Here is a 23,905-nt window from a genome sequence, read left to right as displayed (position 1 = left end):
CACTTATTCTGTTCAATGTCACAAAAAGGAGAGCAGCCCATCATAGCTGACAGGGCAAATAGATTTCCCAATCTCAGGTTTCATAAATTGTGTCAATTCATTCATTTACCACTTCAACAAGCAGACTATGACCATAATAAGTAAAGCGATCCTACATAATCATTAATCTACCATCCAATGTGACATTTGGTGACATTGTATGGACTTTTCAATTGAACCCTCATTTCAATTACCTTTGGTCCAATAAGATTTATTAATGGCTTCCATCACAATATCTTAATCCAATCTAAATCCATCCCACTCATACACCTTATGCTCGGATGCTTCCGGAGTCACACGCTCAAATGTGAGGCTCAGTCAAATGTGTTTTAGCTTTTGTATTAGGTCCAAAGTTGCTTTACACGACACATTTTCAGATCACCTTTATCGGTTATTTTCCGAACTGAACTTCTGAACTCAGTATGGTCACGTGGAATGGCTTAATTTCGTCATAATCGTTTTTTTTTCCTTCGCCAAAGTGGCTAATTGGAGTTGGCGAGTATTAATGTCAAGATCTGGCTAATTTAATTTGTCAAATTTAAACTATTGCTCCTAACATGGAATTATATTGTCTTTGTGCTTGCATTGGTTCTCTAGTTCTAACCGTTAAATAATGAGTGACCATCCCTGGAATTTTTCAATATTTTCGGTGGTATACTCACAATTAAAGCAAAGTTGAGCGTCTCCAATCACACCTATAATTGGCTGCATGACTGCAAAGAGCAATGGCAAATTAGTTCCAGCAGACACAGAGCGGATTCACATGTACTGAGAATGTGATAATCAGGTCAAGGGCTCCCTTAAGAAGGAGAGACAATTCACAGCTCCACTTAACAAGCAAGGTAGCTCAAGATTAATATGTGCTGTTGTCCAGGAGCACCCCCACAAGGAGTACTTTCACTTATCCCTCTTTATTCTCTTTATTAGCCCCTATTAGATCACCAGTAATTGTTTACACTGTTGGTTGTTGTGTAGAGCATTTCAGTGTTATTATGATGATTAAATCAGTGCTGATGATTCAAAGTGTGTTGGTGCATGTAAGGTTGCTTGTGCATGTAGAAGCAAGTATCGCGGGACTGTTGCTGCTGCATCCTTCTACATCACTCCAGACTTTCTTTTTATTAGGCTAGGGAAAAGGTGTGGTTTGAGTTAATCTCCTGCCATTTGTCGAACGTGGAGTGATTATTCTGTTGAGCGAGCTACTAAGTGCGCTGCTCTTGGCTAAAACTTATTTGGGGACACTAAGCACTAGGCTATATTGAAAAAGGGGATGGATGGACGAGAAAAAAAATATTTTATCTTCTCATCCGTTTTTCATTATCGTATATAGACACAAAAATGAGTCATGGCGTATGACGTACGTTCACATTTACCTGCAAACATGCGCTTCAGAATATTAGAAAATTGCTTTGGATACTGGCAGACAATCACAATATGGAAGTTTGAAGAGAGAGCCATATTGAGTACTAATTATTTTCCTTCCAGCATCTCCACAAAGCGCTGAAATAAGGAATTTATCTTGCTATTGTTCAATGAGCCGGCAAAACATATTTTGCATAATTTCTTTCCAGCAATCATTCTGGTTTGCTCACTTGTAGGCATGCAAAATGCTGGCTCAAGGAATCCTGTCAGCCCAATCATGTCTTTGTCACTTACTGTGTACAATCCACATCACATTGCGTTGGCTTTTCTGAATGAGTTTGAATGAAAAAGGCAAAAAAATATTAAGTGGAGCATTCACCTCTTTCAATACGAGTGAAGCTTTGAGAAACACTTTATGGAGTGTTTCTGAAGTGCATTCATAAAATTCTAACACTATATTATTGCTCTCTCATTGAAGAGCAAATGCTCCTCGAATTATAAACCCAGCAGCTCTTTAGACTCTATTACAACTGTAGGCTAAGGTGTGTTGACTAGTAGTCTTGCTAGTTATGATCAGCTGTGGCAAATTGAGCCACACAGGAAGTCACGCCACACAGGACATTTATTTTACATACAAGATTTCAGTCCTTCCTCCATCCCTTATGAACAATACAAAGCAGGTGAAGATTAGATTCCAGTGGGCCAAGAATTGACCCTTGTGGCATCCCACATGTGATGAGATTAAAAAGTCTCAATACGTAGGAATTTTTTTAAGGTTTGTCTAACTTACTTCCTTTTTCTTTTTTTTCTGTCCTGTAGAAAAACCTGACGCTGAAGCCCCAAGAACGCAGAGTGAACCAGGCTGTGAACTTACCTAAGAAGAAGTCAACCAGAGGCCCCAATGGCCTGAGCCTGGAGCCCTTTAAGAACAACTATCACCATCACCAGCCATCGGACCAGGAAAACAATCCCCGTCTGGCGCACCCACGAAGCAGAAAGAAGAAACGCCTGAGCAAGAAACGCACAATGGTGAGTGTTAATATATCACTTTTAACTTATAAATAGATCAATTCTAATGATTTCATGGAACAAATATTGGAATTTTGAGTTTTAAACTCCTGGCACCTCTCGGCTGCTGTGTATACTGTATATAATTATACATAGATAACGCTATCAGCTTTATTGCACTGTAAAAGCCTTGAGTGTCAGACTTTATGACATACATAATTAAAAAGCTCAGCTGAACCCCCGACACCACAATTCTGTCCTTTCTGAAGTAGAACAAGATTCTCTTATCTTGTAGAAGCATTTTCTTTGGGTTCACCATGCACACATAAATGTTAAGACATTGTCCTCCCACAAGGTTACATTTTAAATGTCAAGTTTAACGTCTCCATTAAGAGACGCTATAGACTGAATCGCTTATCAACCTGTGCTTAGCTTTTATCGAAAGAAGTGCTGAGAGAAAATCTGCTGTTCTTTTTTTTTTTAGCAATCATGTGATTTGTCTCAAACCAAAAACAAACATGATTTTTAATGCTCTCGTTTTTCTCCTTCTTAAATCCCATGACCGCATTGTGGTTCAAGGCTAGATTGTTTGTCGCTGCCTACGCTGCGGTTTTTACGCTGCTTTGTACAGTGGCTCGAGTATACACAGCGGCGTGCTGTGAAGACCATCTGCTCTCTGGCACTGGGTGAATTAGGAGAAGACCTTCTTAGTCTAACCTTCTGCTTCTCTTTCTTGTATCTGTCCGCCATGATGGTCTTCAAAGGTTTTGTTTTTCCCCAATGATTGAAATCCAAAATTCGAATTGAAGAGCCCCCCCCCCCCCCTCCTCCTCCCCACGCTCACTTCCATTTAAAAAAATGCTAGAGATTGTCAGATGGTAGAGAGTATGATGCTTCCTAATCTCCACTGAATATGTTGGCCCTTTATCAGCATATCCGCTTAGCCTGTAAGATTTCAAGTAAAGCAATGTCATGATTGTCAGATAAGATGCTAAATCCATTTCCTTTGGGGCATCAGTTGTGTGGATAATTGTAGGCGTCACAGCGAAGCTTGCGAGCAGGCTGGGTGAAATCAAATCCAGTTGTAATGTTACGCTTGGCTTTGGGACACATCAACAACAACAATGTTTAGAAATGGATCTTAACTTGTATGCCTGATAAGGTGTGCGTAATTGTGCAGATTGAATTTTTTTTCCCCGTATTATATGATACAATGTACTATTTGAATGACTGGAAGGTTTATTTGACAAGTCTAAGCCAGCACGTCCTCAAAAAGTGGATCATTTTTTTATGTATTTTTTTCGCTTTTTTTCCCCCCCTATTATTTAACTGCTTGGAGAAACATTTTCTTTTGAAGTGTCATTTTTCTGTAAGGGAGCTAAGTTTAGGAGGATGTGTCGTAGCACTTTGCGCCGGCACGACACTTAAACGGAGCCATTTCGATGCTCTCAGGCGAAGAAACACGCACCCAAATCAAAGTCAGTCAGACGAAATCTACTTGAAGCAGTCGCTGTCCTCCAACCTTGCTGCTTACTCTCATTCCTGACAACCCTCAGAGTCAATTTGTGAAAAATTAAGTGTCTGCACTTTTAGCAAAGTGTCGGCCACTTAAAAGCCTAGGCCCCTTTCGGCTGTCAGTCAAATCCTGGGCAGCAGGCCAGAGGTGTTTGAGGAAGCTTTTTCCATTTGCTGTCCAGCCACTATCAACAACAGTCCCACTTCCATCTTTGATCCGCTTGTGTTTACACAAACGGCTACTGAGGAATCCTTCTGGATTCTCATTTATTTTTCTGTTTTTGTTTTTCATCTCACCAAGGAAACTATCAAATAGGTTTGTTTAACTTGGAGAGTCCTTGCCTTTGCTTTTAGAGATTTGAAGAGGAAGAAAAGCTTCCACTTGGTGAAGGAGCAGAATTTTTCTATACCGTGTAAATCGCAAATTAGGTTTAAAGATTTCGCAAAAAATAAAAAATAAATCCTGCATTCAGAAATACAAATTAACCCACATACAAATCCGCAAATTTGGAATGTTGGGAGTATTGTGCTGCATCAAATTTAACACATTTATCCAGATAATTTTGCATCACTTGAAAATGAAATGGCCCGGAGACAGATGGCTTCAAGATATAGCATACTTTGGCATCTGCTTATCCTTAACTATCAGCTTATTATTTTATTATGTCCCACCAACTGTTTTCCTGCAGAGGAATGTAGTCTGATCCAGTGCCCTGGATTTCCCCCCCTTGACTGATGACCATAGCAAAGCCAGTGTGGTAATAAAAAGGACAAAAAGACCCAGAATCTATCTGTTATCTATACCGTCTGGCATTCCAGTTTCATGGGTGAGGATGAACAAGCTGTTACAATACATTGAATGGAGCCAGATATGAGAGGTTGACATCTGCTAGATAGGATCACAACACATTCTTTCCGTTTCGTTGCATTACGTTGCACTCACAATGCATCCACCCTGCGGCAAGATACGATTATCCAGTTTGCACTGCTCATTACACATTCACCACTGACTCAGTGAACTCAATGTTGCTCCTCTACTTCAATCCAGACAAATCTCGAGTGGGAAAGAGATAATAGTTATTGTTCCCGTATCTTAAACCCAATATCTACTGTCTCTCTCTCTCTCTCTCTCTCTCTCTCTCTCTGTAATCGAGTGAAGACTGATTTTATTCAGATGTCTTAAGCCTTCCTGGAAAACAGTCTACATGCATTCATCTATTTTTATTTTTAATCAATTGTCCTCTCTAGGGTTGCAGTCGTGCTGGAGCGTCTCACAAATGATGGGGTACATTGACATGAAAACATTAATTAACCTAACTTGTATTTTCTTTGGAATATGGGAAGACTTTGAGGTACCCGAGCAAGCACGATGAGAACATAAAAACCTCAGACCTAAAACCTCTTGAGTATAAGCCACTCCTAAATAATGCATTCCAAAAAATAAATAAATAATGGTGCTGCTGTTCAGGACAACATCTTGTATTGGTTGGACATGCTGTATGTTCAGCTAGATGAAGGAAATAGTGACAGCTTTGGCCCAGATGGGCAGATGGAGACGGTTTCTTAGGGGAACCCACAGGGAAGCTAGACTCTCGCCTAGTCTCTTCTCCCTCATGACGGTGCCAGCTCTTGACCACCGCAGGGCTGAGGAGGTGGCTTTCTCCGCCTGTTTTCCCCGTAGCCCCAAGGCGGAAGCAGAGAAATAGCCATCTGTGATTTAGCCAACTGGGAGTTGCCTGCAACAACAGGCCCGAGGAAATGGAAGAAACAATAAATCCTCCTGAGAAGCGTCATGCCATCCCTAGATAGATATCTGCTTGAACAGTGCTTTGACAAATGTATGTGTTTGGCTTTGTCAACACTATTTGTCATGTCTTGCTAATAATACACATGAAAGCTGAGGCTCCTCAAAATTCACCCCAAGAAATCTTGCTAGAAATTGGATGCCATTATAAGACAGATATTTAGTAATTGTCATAATAATAATAATAATAATGATAATAATGATGATAATAATAATAATCTATTGTCACAACATAATTTGAATATTATTAAATGCACAAGAAGGTAGCAAATGGCCACTCCTGATTAGTAAACATCCTTCAGTCATGCGATTTGCCGGAATATTTTTGTGAGCTGGTGGCACCCTCTGCTGCTAGGTAAGGAGAATACTTGAAATCGTGGAGGACCCTCCTCTAGGATGTGCTGCTTCAACTTTTTACATTTGATGCTCAGAGTCAGACCATGCATGGCATGTCTGAAAAACCTGTCCTCTTCCTAATTGGCTTCACTGGGCTACATCGAGCTTTTTCCATTTCAAGACTAAGCAAGCGTGACTGAGCCGATGATCATTAAGCTGAATAGGAGAGTTAACATTTAAAAAAATGGACATCAAAAGAAGCAGAATGAAATGGATTTAAAAAAAAAAAACATGTTCAGGACATAGCCAAAAATTCATGAATGGAGAATGATACCAGGATTATCCCAATATGATTTATCTCTGTACTTGCTTTAATGACGGTGCAGTGGCAGACATATACTGATAGATTCTACCTCAGTGTCTTATTAAACTCGCAGAGCCAATTTGCTGTGATGTTCCCTGAAGCAGGAGACTTGGTGGGTGATAATGAAGCTAAAATAACTCGTGCTTGTTATCCAGCGACACAATACAACCAAGTAGGGATCTCTCCAAACAAGTGCCTGCCTTACATGCCAGTCATTTATCATGTGAAAAATATGCAGCCCTGTTAGAGGAGTTGGCGGAAGTTTCTTTGTATGTGTAGTCACCTGAACAAACTTTAATGAGCAAAACTTGCAGCTGAGGATTATTTATAATGTTGCCGAACATTTGACATCAACGTGTAGCAGCCATAATGTTGAGTTGCAATTTTACGTGACAGCACCGAAATCAAATCTACAAAAAAAGTCACTGAGCTGTAACGCTGATTCATGACAAGCCAATGTTTTAGTTTCTCACCACAGAGACAGAAATGTTTTGTTCTTTTTAACTTAATTTACTTGCATGACTTATTCAAATATTTTCTAATTTTTTTGTTTGCTCAAAATTTCATACAGTGGAGTATGATTACACCCACTTCATTCATTTCATTTATTTATTTTATTTTTTGCAAAGGTGAGGCTCCCATTAATAAGAGAGTTTTAATACACTACTCATTTGATCCAAATGTTTGTTCCGTTGACCTGTTCAGAACGAGAGTGGAAACGGCTGCTTTGATGCCAGTATTCTAACGCTGCCGTATCTTTTCATTTGCCTCCAGCTGAACAATAATACACTCGACGGTTAAAAAAATAAATAAAAAAATCTCAGCTCGGTGTGAAATGCATGTCAGGGATCATACTGAGTTCAGTTTTGTGTCTTTTTTTAAGTTTGCTGCAACTTCTTTCCAAGCAAATTACATAAGAACAATGAAGACATTTTCTTCTGTCTTCTCCACACGTAGTTCTCATTTACAATCAATACCTTGCACAATAATCAGTTCCTGATTAAACTAAAACCAACCCTTGTAGAATCCAAAGCAAAATTGCCCATGAGAAATTATGTAAATTAAATTAATCCGAAACAAATTTTAACAAAAATAAATTTTGTAATGAATGGAATGACATAGCAAAAATAGGGAAAAGTCCATCTAAATGACTAATTGAGTGAATCAATTAACATTTCACATATGTTTCGGTCCAGGGGAAAGTCAGGAAATTGCACAATTAAAGCAAATCACTTTATAATAGAGAAATTATTTATATACGTACATAAATTTCACACAAAAACTGTAGACGCATTAGAAATAACAACACTATCTGATTGGGCAATGCAGTCTTGGCTGACTCACTATCCTTTGTGCGTGTGTTATGAATTAACGAGAGGAACAAAGTCATTAACATGAAATTGGTGTTGTGATTGGGCCCACTTCCCCATATCTGCCCTGAGGTATTTTTCTTTTTAACTCTTCTGTGTACATGGAAATGTCCTGGTTTACATCAGTGAGATCTTCCAGCAATCCTTTTTCTTACCCCCTACCTCTCCTTCCACCGCTTGTCCTGTCCGTAAGTAATTAGTCAATGTTTATATCTGTTTCCTGCTTTCATCCTGTCCAGCTAGCCAATCCCAGGACAGCTGGGGTTCCTGACTATTTTCCCAGTACTGAAGAAGGGAGGAATGCATGCAAAGACATTCAAAAGCTGGCACAGCCTCATTCATCTGAAAGTCATTGAATTATGGAACTATTTCACCTCCTGCTACTTTCCGCAACCATTTTCACCTCTTCAACCTGACCTCTGTCGAAACGGCCCTGCTGAGTTAGTCCCAGTATGGCTTCCAAATTGAGTCATTGTGTGTATGTCCATGTGTGTTTGTAAAAGTCTGCATGTGCATTCACCTGTTTGAAACCCCGAGGGATCTTTTCAAGGTTGGATGCATGTAAACACACTACATCATAGTTCCCCTTAGTAATTGCTAGTCAGATAAACCCACCTTAAAACGTTCCAGAATGTAAAAACACAAAGACATTAAAACACTACAAATGTCCAACAACTCAAAAGTAATACCCTAAATAAATAGCAGGTGTCAAACATAAGGCCCGTGGGCCAGATACGGCCCGCCACGTCATTTTATGTGGCCCGCAAAGACAAATTGTGCATGGGCTTCATATGTCAATATTAAAATTACAAATTGCCTTCACCTTTGAAAAAAATTGTAATTTTTATTACCATTCCATTCATCTTTTTAATATATTTGAGCGGTTTTTACTCGTCTCAGAAGTCGAAGATCTGAGACTTTGGCCTTAAATATTTGTTGATCGCCGATCGCAAATATCCATCAATTCAAACCGTATCATCTTTTATCTTCTTAATGTACAACGAGAAATAATAAAAGCTACCAGTGGCTTTATGTGAAACAGTCCGCTGCCATAATGTTAGCAGGAGGAGAGAGTTGCGGGGGCTAATGTTATTTCCTGCCTTTGGACTGGATGGGAACTATATTATCTGGCCATCAGCAAGAGTCAGCTTCATCACTAATATCTGTTTGTGTGTAGTGAGCAGGAAATAGCCTTTGTGCTAGCAGCCAATACAGCCTGCGGAGCGGAAGAGGCACAACATGCACTGTGTCGTGCCGTGTTAGTTTGCCGCCTCTCAAAGTATGCGGTGCAGAGACAAGAAAGAGGACATGATCTTAATTTCCTTCACTTGCCAAACATACTTCATAGGAACATTGGCTAAGATGGTGCTCATAGACTTAAAAACACAAAATGTGTTATTACTTCCAAATACCAATCCACCTTTTAATCTAATAAGATTTGAAAGAACATTGAATGGAATTTTCCATTGAAATTGTTGCCAAATGTGCAATCTGGAGCTGATCAGATGAAACTTTGCTCTTACATTTTCCGAGTCAACGTTCACATAGTAAATGCTATCCAATATATTTATAATGGATGTGTGCTTCTGGTAAAATATGTTGTAGAACAGAATTCAAATCATATGACATATTGTGTGAAAGTATTTATGAGTTAAACGTTTGTTTTGGCCCTGGTAGAGCTTGTTTAAAAAAGAAGTTAAAACATTTTGTAAATATGTCCAATGTAAAACAAGAAATGTTTCAATTATAGGCTGTGAGTTTTGGAACGTGGTGAGAGGTAGAGGAATTTGTAAAAAAAACTGTTAAAGTCATATCTTTGTCTACGCTTCAAACACCTCGATTGTGGTGAGGTCTTAAATCCAAAATTTATCTTCTTCATAAAGGGAATTGTGTGTTCATAAATACAAAAGCGCTAATGGAAATTAACATAGCGATTCATTGTACATTTATAGTTCTTTTTTATGACATCATCATTAAATAATGGGCCCAATCTTAAATGTATTGCATGAGGTTACAGCGTCTTGGAGGAATCCCAAAAGGCAGAAAACAAATGGAAACCAATAACCCAGTTAAAAAAAAAAAAAAATCCTAGTTATCCCCGATCCAGAGCATTAAATCTTCCTTGTTCACCATTCCAAACAATGAACTTCTTGTTCTCTCACTCCTTTGCTCCTGAAGATAATTCTTGTGATATGATCTACTTGCAAGCTGTGTGCATTTCTTGGAATACACAGCTCATGAAAATGCTAATAATCAACAAGCAGACCATTTCAACTCCTGAGTACATTATTAATGATCCATTGATACTCCAAGCTTGTGTTTATTCATTTGTTTATAGCTTTCCGCTGTCAAAGATATTGTCCAGGATTACAATTGTGTGGTGCAGGGGCGTCGCTAGGCATAAAGATCTATAGGGGCACAGGCCCCCCCTACTCCGCATCCAATGGTCTGTGGACTACTCGTTAGATATTTTACTTGGTGAAAGTTGTGAAATATAACTGTGAGCATTGTGTTGACACATTTGTTCAACTGTCACCCCGCGTTTGTTCGGTGGGGAATGCGGGTCCTAGCAAAAGCTACTCCTGTCTGTTGAAATAATTTACAAGGACAACATGTCGCATAAAGCTTAAATAAGGTCAAACTGGTGGAGTTTAACACTGCAGTAGAATATTAAAGACAAGGGGGAAAAAAAAAAAGCCAAAAGCAGGGAGTCTTAAACTAGAGGGAGAAAACAGTGAAGGGAGGTCGGAGCTCTCGCCTTGAGACTTTGTGCAGTCAGAAGGCAAACATTCACCTCTGCTGGCATCTGCCACCACCACTGAATACTATCTGTGGAGCTCTTCTGTCACTCATCCAAGCCTGCCACACAAATCGCCCAGCCACACACACACACCCCCCCGCATACACACAAGAATAGGCAAGAGGAGAAACAGTTTCAGGCTTGAAGTCGGACACAGTCAGATAAAGAGAACACAAGGAGCAGCCAGCAATACTGCACAATCGACATTTGCATTTGGAAGAGATTTTCTCTCTGGATACTCAATCACTTGCTTACGCTGGAGAGAAGGATGATAAAGTCCAGTTGGTTCCATGTCAAGTTCAAATATAATGAGAAGGTAAGTCCATATGTTTTTTTTTCTTTTTTCAAACCTTTTGAACTCGGTGTCTTGGCCATTATGGATCCATCGACTATTAAGGGAGCATAAAAATGTTGAAAGATGTAATCGAGCATGTGTAGTTCTTTCAAGTCTTTCTTTTATTTTTTTGTCAGTGCCTGTTTATTCTTAGCAGAGATTTATAGGCCTGTGGTAAAAAAAAATAATCTTTGATATTTCACCCTTGGGAACAGTAACTCTCGCGGCCGTCAGTGCTTTTGTTTTTTTTAAATATATTACCTTCATAAGGATCCATCTTTAAACATTGCACGTTTTTGTGTTGATATAAACACGATACGTGTTGACAATTCATCGACTTGTATACATTTAAGATGGAATCGAGTCTGTCTGAGTAGCAATTTGTGTGTTGATGACGTGACATCATGAGCGCCGTTAGCCGTTTCTACATGTTTGATGCAGTGTAAATGATGAGGATGGCTACGATTGTCACATATTAAGGCTGCTAGTCAGTTAATCAGCCCGACAACCGCCACGAGCAACCATCCAGTCCGTCAGCGAGCTGTCATTAATTCCAGCTGCTGCTCATGCCTCTAATCTCTTTGTAACATGACTAGCGGTTTTGGTCATGACCCCTTCTACTCATTCAATTAGGTCTTAGCATCAGTTATCTTCTTCAAAAAAACAGGCGAGGGTGGATCTCTGTTCACGCCTGACCTCACAAAGTTGAAGAAAAGAATTTGGGTCAATGGAAAGCATTTGGCTGGCCTCATTTATTGTTTTACTAAGTGTAGGTTAATTGACCTAATGAGACTCTGTTCTGGTAACAGAAGCATTTCTGCAAGAACGGTCAGCAGATGAGTTTTGCAATAGTTGCCTTTGCCAAAGCGGAGTTGTCCCAAACTCGGCCAAGTAACAGAAGTTGGAAGATAAGTCAAAGCAACCATGATGACACTACAAGTGCTTACTGGCTGTATCTGATGTAAAAGTAGAAGATCAAGCTCAATGCGTATTCCCATCTGGTTGAAGTTAACTTGGAAAACCTTTTCCATTTCACATTTCATCGGAAAAAGATTGGAATGGGACGGTTGACGTGGAGATATCTATTTGTATGGGTCTGAATACATCAGAGGAGAAGGAACATTTATGTAACCATCTGCTTCTCCTGCTCCAAGCTGTCTGGCTTCAGGAGCAGTCAGTCTGTGTAATTGTGTGTGATTGACAAGCACGCTTTCAGCAGCATGCCAGTAGGAAGTGACCTTAAACAAGCACTGCCATTTCTGACTGAATGCTTGTCTTTCCTGTTGGCCCTCCCTCCCTCGCTGAAGGCAAAGGGTGAAAGGGGGGCTCAAAGCTGGGTGGCTTCTGGGTCAAGAACTCTGGGTCATCGTGTCTGGGGAAAGAGTAATTACGATCCCTGTGTGTGGCCTTATGTGTTGAAGTGAGTGGACAGGGTGTCTGGAAGTTTGGCCACATTCCTTTGGCTACAACAACAAAACTGCAGTTCTGCTCACGTCTATGTTGATACCAGGACCCCCAACAAATTTCTACATGTCCCATTCTTGACGAATATAAACTTTTCCATCCGGAGACTGTCGGAGATGGTTTGCCTGGAGGTATATAGCTCAAGTGTGAATGCGTTTGCCGCTTCAGAGGTTTTTCCATCATTGCCATCCGAGTAGCTTATGTTGTCCCGGCCTACTGGCAAAATGGCATACTATGTGTTGATCTGCATGAAAGCTTTGCCAATCCATCCACGCATGAAGGACTTAAATGAGAGTTTATTGGAGCCATTTTAGCCAAGGCAGTTTAAATGATTTATGCTTAAAAGCTGGAGCTGTAAGAGGCTTACAGGACTCTTGACCCTCGGGATGCTTGTCACAAAGTGGGATCCGTCATCCCCTCCACCCTCCCCTCTAGAAACGCTTACTTACTTTACAGACGTATCCAAATTCCAGCGGGGTGCTCAGCAGCTTGCCGAGAGGATTACAGATAAATCCCTGCAAACTCCAGATGTTTTCCCAGGCAGAGCACGGCGAGGAAACATAGCCCCATCCCCTGTAAACATCTGTCTGACAAAACCTTGAAGACAGAGCAGACAACAGAAGCTTAGAAGAAGAAAAGTGGCTTGACTCAGTCTTAGATTTGTTCATGCCAAGCATCTCGCGTGCCAGCTTTAAAATGGATAAGTGTCATATGCATCACCAAATATTTGGCAGGGCAATGATGGGGAACAAAAACATACATAATGGAAACTTTTACCGGCCCATCGTCTTTGCTTGCTTATACATAGAAGAGCAATGTGGATTTTCACACGTCCTTAACCTCCAAAGCTCCAACTGTCCCATTACCACATCAATCTGTTATACCTCTGCTCTTGGCTAATTGGCATCACATTTTATTTGACCTCTCTCTCATTGCAATTTACACAGCACACCAAAGTGGAACCCTGGGACCTCCCCAGCATGATTAGGCTTTGTTTAAAGGGGTTATGATGAGGATATTATTGGGCAGAAGAGGGCATTGACTGCCGTGTGGTTTTCAACTTGGAGAGAGGAGGTGCTGACCAGTGTCCGGATCACTGGATAATTGCAGGCCAGAGAGACCCAGAGAGAGAGAGCGAGAGAGCCGTGTGGGTAGCCACTAGGGACAGGGCTGACAGATGGATGCAGCGAATGGATGCATGCCTACCCGACTGGAAAGGTAACTTTCACCCAAACAGGCACAGAGGAGAAAACTCCTGTTATTCAACCGAGATTTATCTTGAAAATATGACACTTGATACATTTTCAAAATTGAAATTGATTGGAAGTTAAGAAAATTTGATTTCCCTTTTAAATGTTATTATATTGGGTCATAGTGTCTTTTTTATTTCTACTGGCAGCTTTATTGTAGTTCCTTCTCAGTGGCAGTTTGAATGTCTCTCTCATGCCTTGTGATTGACTGACCATCAATCCAAGGTCTCTGCTTGTAGAGTTTAAGAGTAATCTGAAAAGGATGGATGAATGTGATTAAAGCTTAATAGGCCGACAGTCATGGGAACGAACTTTTCCCAATCACTGATTGATTTGACTAGATTTCCCATTGCACTCCAGACAGAAGCTTTATGGTGTATGTAAGTACACAAATGCAGCTTTGTATTCGACTGTCGATCCTCCAGGGTCAAACACAATCCACGCCAGAACTCTGGTTGACCTCCAATTAGTTAGGATAAGCGAGAATTTAAGTCTGTTACATTTATTCATTGTCTTAACCGCTTATCCCCAAACACAGATGTTTACCGTTTTGCCTCATAAAGGTTCAAATCTGGATTTGTACATTTTGAATTGAGCAGCCTGGACACAAATATGAAGGCCACATCATGCATTTTATTGACTTAAGAGATTTTAACTGAAATGTACGTCCAAGCAAACTATGACCATTTTACTGACTTTGGATTTTTTAGCTTCTAAACACAAACCTGAGAATTGCCCTGAGAATGATGTTCAGGAGAACTTTTCTTTATCTTATCAGAAGCTCCACGCAGACAATACATCTGCCTGTTGAGAATCATTCCCCTCGAGATCATTACATTCTGTTCTAATACCCTCGGAATGCCATCCGTCTGCTGTCGGCTCAGGTCATAGCCATCTCTTCTCGAGAGATCTGTGTTCTTTGCTCAAAATCTGCAAAAAGCATTTCGAAAGAAGACCGCATTATTATGCCATCAAATATTAAATGTTAAAGTTAATGTAATGGTGTCAGTACATTGGTCAGCCTGACTTTTTTCTCTCCTAAAACTTTACGAGCAATGGGGGGGGAGGTTATGTGGCGGTTACGTCGGGAAGGAAAGGGAAAGGCAGACCAGAGGCGCATGCATATCAAAGACAACCTGCCATCTGTCAGTGCAGACAGCAAACAGCTGCTTGAGAAGATGCAAGAAATTTGAACAAAGACTAACAAGATGGAAGATGACAGGAAACAGATTTTTACTCCTCATGCTGGAGAGTCTGACCATCAGATTTCTGCCAGTCTCCAGATGCTACCGACCTATCCTTTGCTTCTCTCGTCTCATCTTTTCTCCCCTCGTCTTCTCGCCATCCTGCCCTTCCAGGCTTCTCCTTTGACAGCCTTAGCATAAATAACGGCTTTGTTAACTTGCGATCTCTCCGTGATCTTGTATTTTTACCCAATTTATTCCTCATTTACATATCTGGTAGATTCAATCAGAAAAAAAAATGTCACTACATCACAAGCAGGCAAATAATTTCTATTAGAAGCGAGCATGAAAAGCATTAAAACACAGATTGCATAATTATACTAATTATGATTACATTTCCTCTGCGTATGTTTTTAGACTATGGTTTTTGTGTGTGACCTAGATATTACATTTAGTGAATTATTCCGCTTTAATAAATTGACCTTCCGTATCTTAAGTAGATACACATCTTTCCGCTTATTAGCACAGATAAATGAAGCTCAGTGAATGGTGTTAAGTACATTTTTAGGAAATTAGCACGCAAGGGCTTTATGTTAATTAGCGTTGAAACTTGCGTTTTCTACTTTACGCAGTCTGTTCCCCTTTGTGACTTTTTTTTTTTTGCACCGCGTTGTTAATTTAAACAGAAAATTCCATCTGCTTTTCAATAGGCCAATGGTGCAGACTCGCTGCAATCATTAAGGCCATTTTCTGCCAGCTTATAGTTGTTGAAACGCCCGTAAATGGAGGAAAGCATGAGAGCTTTTGTCACCGTTGGTTATCCGCTGCATGATGTGTGACATTGGCCGGTGTAATACTGTAATGGCACTAATTATCTAATCACACTAATATGGGGGCTGCTGCTCCTGGACATGACAAGGGCAAAGTGAGCTAATAAACAGTCATTACTGTCATTGGAAGTCGGCACACAGAGGTGGTGGAATTTAACCCCCTCTTCGTCCTCTCTCTTGGGTATTTTGTGCTTTGACAGAGAAGGGAAGCATAGCGGCGGCAGAGGTGAAAGGTCAGCTGGTGCTTGCATACAAGTGATGGAATGACAGGGGGAGAGGTATTTAAAAAAAAAAAAAAAAAAAAAAGAGGTCTTCTCCTGATTTTTCTGCCTTACGTTGGTTTGGATTGACAAGCTGTCAAAAGAGGCGGCGTGTACTCGGTGGAACAAAGAGGCAACTAGACAGAGGTAGACTTCTTCCTCTTGTTCATACTACAAAAAGACAGAATTTGGTTGGCTTGCTGGTAGTGTGTGATTTTTATTTTTTGCACAGAAATTATTGTCAGTGATTCGCTAATTTCATACCCTTGGATCATCCAATGCTCAATTCCGAAAACTGTTTCAAGCCCGCGACCAACTGATGTCACTATTCTTTTTTTTACGAGTAATTAAAGATGCTATATTTCAGTAAATAACTTTCACATGGCAATTTTTTTTTTTTCATTATTGATAGGATGGTTGAGAAACATCAAATACAACAAAAATGTTGTCTATATTTTTTTTTTTTGTATAAAGAAATGTTCCTGACTGGAGATTCCATTTTTATTAGCAACAATCCCCCTGTTGATTGCCATCAGAGGCATCACAGCAGCCAGTGTTTATAGCAACCATAATGTTTGCTCATCCTTGTGAATTTAATAATGTTGTTTTTTTACAGTCACTGTAATAAAAAGTTTGCAAGGTGATTCAGTGACACTGCACCTTGGGCTGTTTTTTAATCACAGACACTCATTTCTCTCTCCTCTATTTTTTTTTTTTAATATATCTGTGGCTGTCTTTATAGCTTATCCAAACTCGGACTAAGGGAGGATACAGCAGAGAAACTTGCATTTCAAGTCTCTATTTGCACTGTTTGTGCCTTGGAGATCAATGCTCGAGTCTGATGTTTTTTTTTGTTTTTGCGTTGATGTTTTATGCACCATCTCCAAGCTATGAAGGCCTCATTTCCCGACTCCCCAGAGACCAGTTAACCTCACATTTCTTCCCCAGGGGCTCGGCTGAGGACCACAGCAGTTGTTTATGTTCATATGTGTGTGAATCCTTGCTTCTTGTGTGGAGCAGACTTTCTATACGGTAGTTCGGGCGTTCTCCTAACCTCCATTCATTATTCAGCCGTGCTCGGGCTGCGGCGCAATCCCCGAAGCAGCACAGAAATAAAACAAGGTTAAGAATTGGCAAGGAATGTATCTCAGCGGATCAAGTGATGGGGGGGGGGTCGGTTTTTGAAGATGGGGGGGGGGGCTTTATCCGTCCATCATCTTTTATTAATTGCCTTGGTGCTGAGACCGTAAGGTTCTCCGTGATTATTAATGCATGTGCGGGATAACGTATTTACATGTTCTCATGCATTATGCATCTGCGGGGAGGAGGAGGCTACGATGTTGTAGAGGACCCTCTGCCCGAAGGTCTTGTGTTTTCTTTTCTTTTTTTTTGTGTGAGATGATTTGAATGTAGCCACAGCACGCTTTCCTCTCGTTACCCCCCCCCCCCTCACAGGGAATGCAAAGTCACGTCAGACAACAGTACCGAGTATCTTTGAGCTTCTGGCTGAGATTGGCAGGTATTTTTATGAGTCTCTAATCATTTGTAATTGCTAAGGGAAGCTGCTTTGAATGTTTTTTTTTTTTTTTGTCATCATAAACAGTATTGTAGCACTTTGCAGTTCCTTAAGCACTGTTTCCACACGTGGTAGTAGCTAGAAAATTACTATTGGTGGTTTTCCATTACCAGAAGTTGTTAAGGGTACTAAAATAAATAATCCATATTACTACTAGTTCCACTGTGATGCTGATATTGTGCTGGAAACAGCATTCCATTTATTGCTCGAAAGGGATTGGTCCGAAAATTCAAATTGCATACTGGTGCTTGCATTTGAAACATTTATTATAATAAGAACATTGTGTTATGTGACCTTTTATGTTCTCCAGAATGACCTGGAATATTTATAGTTGTTGACAAGCATGTACAACAGATTCTACCCAACAGTATCCAAAACACATTTTCTGACTCCCTCCTTCTGTTCAGAAGTTTTGGGTCACCCAGACAATTTTGGGGGTTTTTTTCCCATCAAAACAAGGATTTTCAAGGGAAAATACAGATATGTAGGAAAATCTTGACCCCTGGCTGGCTTAAGTTGACATTTTGCAGTCATTTGGTCAGAAGTGTTGCTGATTGATCAAGTCAAAGCTCGACTCCCCATTGGCCCATTCACCTCTCTGATCGATGGCTTCGTGGCTGCAGTTTTCAACAAGAAGTCAGATCGATGCACCAGAGAGTCTGTGTTTAGTTTTCCCCCCCCTCTTTTAATCCTCGTACTATTAAAATACATCCCTACTCAGCAGATCCTCAAAATATTGACTAGCTCGGAACCCATCTCACGCTGTAAGTGAGAAATATGTGTCAAATATTTTGTGCTGATTGAAATGTGTTATATTTGTATTGAATGAACTGTTTTTGTTATTGGTCATTATGCTGTTTGCTCCCTTGTAGCAGAACCAACATCCATATAATCACAATTGATTGAGTTATAACTTAATTAATCACACTGTTGAATCTGTGATACATGCTGATAATTCACACTGTTTGCGCTCTAAGCGCTAATTTGTGTGTATGTGTGTGTGTGTCCGTGCATGTCTACTAAGTCATTAGTGGCCAGAGAAATGGAAACCATTTTCAGGAATGATCAGCCATGCATAGAAATTAAATTTCAAGTGTCATCACACGTACAGACAGGCATGTACAAACAGCAAAACGTGTTTTTTTTTCCAGTGGGTCAATTCATATTGGAGTTGATTGCAGAGTCTCCGTTAAAACACTTTAGGTCGCTAGATGAGAAAAATTGCGTAATATACATGCACCTTTTAATTCAAATCAAAACCTTTCCCAGCCAATATCATAATGCATTGTAAAAACTCTCAGAGTTGGAAATATGTTACTTGAATGAAGCCTGATTGCATACATCATCATGTTGTATGGCACTTAAACCAAATTGCTAAGCTTAAAGACGCTACACATTATCATTCTCCCCATACTTAAAGCACAGGTACTAAGCACTTTATCTACAAAGTCCCTTGACACATAGCTAGAGTGTAAATAAAACATGGTGTAATGATGCATGTTAAAAGCACATTTCCTTTGATAGCTGCTTGCCTCTGTTTATGGCAATGAAAAGAATGCAATCACAATCCATTGTGCTCTTCAGGTGTATGAAGTGTGTTGTGTATGCGTGCACATCTTTTTTTTCGCTTCGTTCCACAGCGTCTGAGAAAACAAAGGTGTCTCTCGCTCACCCAGAGCTTGATTGCAGTCATTAGGAGGCAAAGACGCTCCCGGTGTTACAGGCCCGCGGCGAGCGGGAAAACGCAGCTTGTCTGTTTTTAATAACAACGATGGAAAATGGTTGTAATTAGCAGCTAGACACAGACAAAGTGAGAGAAGAGACAGGTACAAGCTTCAGTCAGTGAACCCTTTGGCAGTCAGCTCCTCTTTCAAATGGGAATATTGCACTCCTTCTAGAATGGGTTATTTAATATATATATATATATATATATATATATATATATATACATATAGTTATTTATATTTAATATATATAGTATATTTTGTATATATAGTGTTACTTTCTAGCTTTTTTTTTCCATCTGCTTCCTCTCAAACTTACTAGTTCTGTCCAACTGCATTTGCCATTAAACATCAATCATATATGTGACGTCTGAGCAAACATACATTTTCCCTGTCACACAGAAAAATCTTTCTGGCATAAAATGGTACATAGTTTCTAAGATGATGGGGAAAAAAGTTGTTCCCACATCTGAAAGTGGTTGGGAATAGAAGAATGATGTATTTTTTTATTGTAGCGTTATAGGGTGAAATGAGAATTCTTAATTGATAATGATTAATAATTGATGACTAAAATATAGTTATCATCCTGATATGTTGTCATGTAGCACCACCAACAGGTCAATGAGAGGGTGACAAGCTGATGCCTTGAAACTAGCTGTCTAGGGAGGGGGAAAAAAAAAGTCAGTGGTGTCTGAACTTAAACAGCAGCAGCAACCAAACCTTCTGGCTGTAGCAATGAAAATCACCTCGGAAAGCTTGTGTGGGTGGGGTGGGGGGGGGGACTCGAACACAGGGAAAAGTGTCATTGGCACTTCTTGTGGGACGGGGAAAGAAAGTGCAGCATACATGAGAGAACCAAGATTCAGATTCAGTCTTTGTTCAGGCGCTGCTAAATTATTTACTCGTGTGTTTAAAAGATGTCCTACGGGGAATTGAGCCTTTGCTGCCTTTCTTCGGTTCTTATAAATATATGCTTTGTTTTTAGAAAGTATATGAACTGAAAAGGCAATTTTAAGTGAAAAGTTTTCTTGGGGGACAAAAAGATAAAGAGGGACTTTTTCATCGTTTTTTTTTTCCCGACTTATTGCCATGTCTTTCTTTGTCCTGTAAGACGGTAGCGCTACATGATCACTATACAAATGTTTATGAAGAGTCAAAACAATGAACTTTATTGAGTCTGGGAATAAAAAACACTTGGAGGTCATGAATCATTGTAGCACAATACTTCACAACCTTGGCTTAGTTTTATTTTGCACTCAGCACAGTTGTCAATACGTGGGAACTCGCCCGTGTGCTGACTCGTGCGCATTTCACGAGGCTTGTGTTTTGTCTGTCTCAGGACTATTGTGAGTTCTTAAGACATAGAATACAAGGAAGTCTTATCTTGGAGACAAAATGCAGTTTTGCTGTCAAGGTTGGAGCAGTCACATTTTTTTTTATGGCGTCAGACTCAATCATATTAGCCAATATGTAAGAAAAAGTCTTTTAACTTAAGTTGTCCCCCCTATTTAATATTTCATGAACTACTTTTTAGCCAGTGGCTGATAAGTAATGTCTGCTATATACCAGCGTGAGAAAAAACACTTTCTTCTTTTTCCACTTAAGATGCCTCAATGGCGGGTCGATAATGTGGTGCCGGATGACTGCATAGCTCAAAGCTATTTCATGCAAAAGCTGCTACGGTGGAACTAAGTGACATTACTTCACTCGGTATTTCTTTGATTAAGTGTCAGTGTCGTCCGTCTCACTCTGCTTCTGTAAAAGCTTTATCTCGTACTAGAAATTTAGTTTTGGAAATTGCCTGTAGATTAAAGTGATGGACTTATTTTTGCTTTGACAAGTATTGTATTTACATCGTGGTAATTCATTGAGATAAGTGAATTTATAACCAGGAAGTGTCGCGTCAAAGTAATATTTTACGATCAACACAGAAAAGGGTAAAAATCATTTATTTTATCATCATTTTGACTTTTTTTTGTGTGCAGTTTAACTGTCAACCTCATTTTTCTTCTGAGGTAAATTTGGAGATGGAGTGGGATTTTTTCTTTTGCAGTGCCTCAGCTAAGAATGACGATAGGCATAGAAGTAGTTCAGTTTCAGTCATGATTTCCTGAATAGCTCAGCGGGAGTGCGGGAAGTGAAGGTGCATGGCAGCCGATCGGTGTTGCAGCGAAACAGCGGCCATGCTGTGAGAGAGATGGCTTTTCTCCGTGACTGTCCCACTGTGATCCATGGGCTTTACAAATGAAACAAGAAGAGGAGGAGGAGGAGGAGGAGGGTGGGGGGGATCCAGATCCAGTCTTTCCATCTTTAAAGCCCCAGTTGCTTTCCTGGGCATGTCTTGCTGCAGTGGTGAGGCAGAGAGTGGTTGAGGGGGGAATAAGCATCAATGGATAAACAACAAAGAGTTGCTGATAATGCCGTTGAAAGCAAGCCGCCGCCGCTTCCTGCTGTGTGAAATCATCAGACCCCACGCTGAGCCACGGGTGATTTCTAAATATATGCAGCTCATCTGATGTCGATGTGTAAACTGTGGATAGTGCAGACACGCTATTTGCTTTGGTTCGACTGGGTGGGCTCTGCCTGTACCATCTTTTGTTATTTTCCACTGAGTGCCCACTTAGGATGCCAGTGGTCATGTCCTGGGCTGCCGCTCAAATGACCTTGCATTTCTTGCCAGAGAGAGCTCTGTTGAGTATTAAGGTGAGCAGTCCTGTTAGGTAGACTAGACCTTCCATATAGGAGACTTTCACCTTTAATACATACCTTTATTAGCTCCTCGCGTCTTAGTCGTGTTGTGAATTATAAATAAATAAATGTCGTGTGCACTGTTATTTTCTTTTTAGTCGGCCTTGCTGTCTTAACAGAGGAACGTTGGGGGCTCTTGCAGTAGGTGGAGCTCTTGTGTCGGATTTGAATGCCGCAGCTTGATTCACCTGCTTTGTGAAGGACAATTGGCTCCTTGGGTCCTCTGACCGACACCTCCTCCCCCATCTCGCCTACTGGCATTTAGTCAAAATACAAAGATTACATGTGAGAAGAGCATCAAAATTGTGGGACATTATTTTCAGATGATCACACATTTTCCAGAGTACACTTAAAAGCTGATCTGTTTTGCAGCTTTGTAAGCTAGATGGCATTATGATGGCTGTGTCAGATAAATGTAAATACTGTGACATTTCAGCACCCTGTAATTTAAAAGAAACATGAAGTGAGATAGAAATGCGCCTGTATTTCTTTCTTTGTGACATTTACTTGCTTATTGGAACAAAACACATTTGTCGTGAAGAAACTCTCTATTTAAATGTAACCAGCAGAGGCATGCATTTTTTTTTGTAATTGTACTAATTACCATCCCCTATTTATTTATTTATTTATTTATTTATTTATTATATTTAGTCTTTGATGCTTTGCTCAAGTATTAGCATCTCACCATTTAGTCACTAACTTACAAATATGTCCTTCCGCCAAAAGCTCTCCGTGGTGCTGAAAAACATTCGACACTAAACAGTGCATGATAAAAACACGTCAAATCTAAATGGAACTTTGCAGAAAAGAAGATTGAGTCTGTGTGCTGTTTTATATATAGCTAGACATGACTAATTCCTGTCTTTGTCCTCTGAACACCTTTGTAAACAAGAACAAACTGTCCCACCCCATGTTGGAGCTGTCCTCCTCCCCTCCTCCCCCCCCCCCCCACCTTCTTTTTTTTTCTGCACCTTGCGCCATCTCCTCTCCGTAATCTACCGCAGGCCCTTCATCTCTCCGGCCTGTCAGCGTGCTTTTTCATTTGGCTTGTTGCTACAGGGGGCTTGGCGCTGGCAGATTACAACTCGGCAGCCAGTCATTTTCGATTTATCAGACCCCCTCCCCATCCCCACCCTCCTTCCGTAGCACATCGGGGTTTTATTTTTTTCTACCTCTCTCTCTCTCTCTCTCTAAGCCAGCATTGGTGCAAAGACATAACCATTCTTCATCAGCCCACCACCACTTCATCTGATAGCTCCCACATTCCATATCTTGGTTTTTCCATCCAAATAGAAAAAGCTGCTCATAACGCCAGAAATATTGTGGCATTTACGTTGCAGAGGCAGCAAAAGCTGTGTTATTAGTTGGAACCTTGTCACCGGTGATGACCTAGAGAACATCGATCTTGGCATTCCGCAGATGACAAAGCTTGTTGGAGGCTAAGGTCAGCAAGCCTTGTCTTGGACCCTGCTGAAAACTGAAACTATCTTCCATTTCCTGGGGACTTTTAACCAATCCCCAGGTCCAGGCGATCAATTGATAACAGTAAGGAAGTCATTTTACTGGCAAAAATCGTAGCCTGGGATGCCTCTCTAAAAACTTAGAAAGCTTTTTGTCACCAAAAAATAGCTTGACATAGAACAAGATATAGTGCGCTAAATAAAACATGTTGCAAAAAATAATAACAAAACCAAAAATGGGGTAAATCTGATTTATGCGGTAAAGGAACACCATTACTCTCCTAGACAAAAACACAAATAGAATATGGGCACGGCGAAGAGAAGTAATAGCTTTGTTCTGCATCTTCTCTAATGGCTGCTGAAAGACGGTAACAGTACTACAGAAGGGGAAAAACAAGCGTATAAATAAAGAGCACTGAGCATAGTACATGTGATGTAGAACTTGGCTCAGCTATAACTGCTCCCTTGTGTGTTGGA

General features: G+C 40.3%; 1 protein-coding gene across 14 annotated transcripts in view; it reads left to right on the top strand.

The window, feature by feature from the left end:
* The window catches only part of auts2a (activator of transcription and developmental regulator AUTS2 a), a 156,059-nt gene that overhangs the window by 26,008 nt on the left and 106,146 nt on the right, over nucleotides 1-23,905 (top strand). For 11 of the 14 annotated variants that reach the window (XM_085935101.1, XM_085935109.1, XM_085935105.1 and 8 more), the window contains exon 4: nucleotides 2,221-2,430. In XM_085935101.1, the coding sequence (XP_085791227.1) occupies nucleotides 2,221-2,430 (210 nt within the window). Of the gene's footprint in view, nucleotides 1-1,988; nucleotides 2,082-2,220; nucleotides 2,431-10,736; nucleotides 10,915-23,905 lie in introns of those variants that run through there. The other 3 variants (XM_085935114.1, XM_085935113.1, XM_085935112.1) reach the window with 2 other exon arrangements.

This window comes from Syngnathus leptorhynchus, chromosome 17 (genome assembly GCF_054491065.1).
Source record: "Syngnathus leptorhynchus isolate UIUO chromosome 17, UIUO_Slep, whole genome shotgun sequence".
NCBI classification, from domain to species: Eukaryota; Metazoa; Chordata; class Actinopteri; order Syngnathiformes; family Syngnathidae; genus Syngnathus; species Syngnathus leptorhynchus.
The sequence above is the reverse complement of the archived record's forward strand: the minus strand, read 5'-3'. Positions and strand labels throughout refer to the sequence as shown.